The 2,393-nt window shown below is 34.1% G+C and overlaps 1 protein-coding gene across 4 annotated transcripts in view; it reads left to right on the top strand.

Moving 5' to 3' along the window:
- Positions 1-2,072, top strand: part of LOC102589308 (putative ALA-interacting subunit 2) — a 15,545-nt gene extending 13,473 nt beyond the window's left edge. For all 4 annotated transcript variants that reach the window (XM_006364821.2, XM_006364824.2, XM_006364823.2 and 1 more), the window contains exons 9-10: positions 820-927; positions 1,801-2,072. In XM_006364821.2, the coding sequence (XP_006364883.1) occupies positions 820-871 (52 nt within the window). In that variant the 3' untranslated portion in view covers positions 872-927; positions 1,801-2,072. The remainder of the gene's footprint in view (positions 1-819; positions 928-1,800) is intronic.
- Positions 2,073-2,393: the final 321 nt, after the last annotated feature.

The raw sequence follows: 2,393 nt of genomic DNA, 5'->3' as shown, positions 1-2,393 counted from the left end.
GGAGGAGGGGTTGTTCTGTGCTTTCATTTTTTGCCAAAACTTTTGACTGGTAGAAATTTCTACTTGTGCAAAAACCATATGCGGTTGCCAATTGAATTTGCAAGTGTATAAATAATATTGGAGTGATAAACTTGGTCTGGCAGAGAACAAGACCAGACCCAATCTGAATTCTGTGGTAGCTTTGTTACCTGAATACTTCTATAGGATTTTCAGTACCAACGATTGATTAGGCTGATACGATTGGTAAACTTGAAGCTCATTAAAATATGTCTCCTGTGACAACAAACAAAATTTTCCATTGATGTAATTATTGGTCGCCCGTGAAGAACCAAACAATTACACTGTGCTGGAGAGGGGCTGCCAATTTAATAGTCCCAGCTCAACAAAAGAATATTGCTTGCTGAGTGGCTCAGCCCTGCAAACTGACACAAGTTTGCAGGTGGTTTTAGCAGTGGAAGATAGAAAATTGCAAGGATAATAAGTATTGGCTGAAGGGAGGCTAGGAAAGGAATTTCTTTCAATTAGAGTGGGTGAATTGTTGATAGGGTATCTCAACTGTTGTGTTTAGTTCCCTCTGGATAAGTAAGAGTTGCTGACAACTTGACATATTGCTAGGTTTTAGTTTTTTTCGTTCCATATCATCAAGATGGTTTTAAATCTGCCTCACCTCAAATGATTAGTATATTTTGATGTAACATGTGCTCATTTGTTAACCTTGTGATGGCTGTTTATTCTTCAAGGTTATAAATCCCATTAAAGTCATTGTTGTTCAGCCTTTTCAGTATGTCAGGACTTGATTTTAAGCTCCCTTTTATGCAGGTCTTATGGGGATACAAATTTATCTTGGAACTGGAAAGGCATGTCAAACTAGAAGGCATGACTATTGCTAAATTACAAATTCGTCTTCGAAAAATTTGGCTTCATGAAGTAAGTGAAGTTTATTAATGAGAACAACAGAATATCTGCTAAGTGGTTGCATTTTGTTCATAAATTCCATGGTTGGGTGTTGGAATCATAAACCCAAACAATTTGGTATATCATTTCAGTTACTTGTTCTGGCATGGTAATACCTATGTGTATCTTTGAAATGCTTTAGCAAAATCCCTAGCTACTGTTGGCTAAGCGTGTAAAAGTTAGCTAACTAGCTATTTAGTGTATGTATTTGCAAGATGAATCAGATAATTATCTTCTTTTGCTATTCACATGCTAGATGGTCAGTGAAGTATAGGTTGATAAAATCAAATGGTACGTGATTATGAGTTTCTGCAATCTTTGAAGGTTTGATGTTTGCTTGAATGACTAAATCCTTCTTATGGTAGTGAATCCAAAGGTATCAGAGTTTTTTGGTTGGTGAAATGTTCCGGAAAATACTCTTTCTAGGAAAACAAATTCTTCAAAAAATAATAGATAAATGACCTCTTTGGTGAGTGTAGGAAAAGCAAGTTCTATAAGTGACATTCCGTGCTAATTGTCTCTTCATCACCCTCCAACCCAACTTCTCTACCACCCTCGCCACCCCCATCCTAAACCTACCTGCCATATGGTTTTCCTAGATGATCCTGGGACAATATTTTTTGCTAATTACTCACCAAACACTAGAAAATAAATAAGAAATCACTCATTTTCCAAGGATTATTTTTTTCATGGAAAACCTTTTCGTTCGTACCAAGCACCCCTGATGTTATGTTTTATGTTATTGAATGGTTTCTGAAAGTAGTTTCATTGTGGAATCTTATAATGTTTGCATACCTAAGTCCTTCGTTATTTGATAACACCATACAATGTATGTTATCTGTGCAGATGGATTTCCAGAACAGTACCTAGTCCTCGTATATAAACGAAAGTCATCAGAATTTTTTCAGAGGAAAAAAAGTAGATTATACAAGTGTAAACAATTCCTACAATTGGCCAATTGACTTGATTTGTTAGTCAGTTAACTTTATGGTGATAAGTTATGTAGCATATATTGCTTTGTATTTGTATTAGTCCATTTATGAAGAGTCTATTGTTGGTGTTAAAGAGGTCTATTTTGAATAATTAGTGTCCAATAATTAGTACTATTTCCTTTCTAATTCATTAAGGAATGTTACATATACCTCCAAAAAGAAAATAGTTATGAGAATGAAATAGTTTAGTACATTATAACTTTATACTTTACATAAAATGAAATATACTGACATACACAATGCATTTAGAACAAAAATGGATCTCCTTATGTAATGATGATTGATAATTAAAATTGAGTTTCAAAATTAATGTTTCTCCTGTAATTAGACCATAGTGTATGTATTGATGAATGTGTAAGCAATAACAGAAAGTAAAACAACATATAAAACTTTCTTGTCAATAAGAAGTTGACCACTTTTATATTCTTCTTCTGCAATTGTCTCTAA

The sequence above is a fragment of the Solanum tuberosum genome, unplaced genomic scaffold (assembly GCF_000226075.1).
Source record: "Solanum tuberosum cultivar DM 1-3 516 R44 unplaced genomic scaffold, SolTub_3.0 scf00518, whole genome shotgun sequence".
NCBI classification, from domain to species: Eukaryota; Viridiplantae; Streptophyta; class Magnoliopsida; order Solanales; family Solanaceae; genus Solanum; species Solanum tuberosum.
The sequence above is the reverse complement of the archived record's forward strand: the minus strand, read 5'-3'. Positions and strand labels throughout refer to the sequence as shown.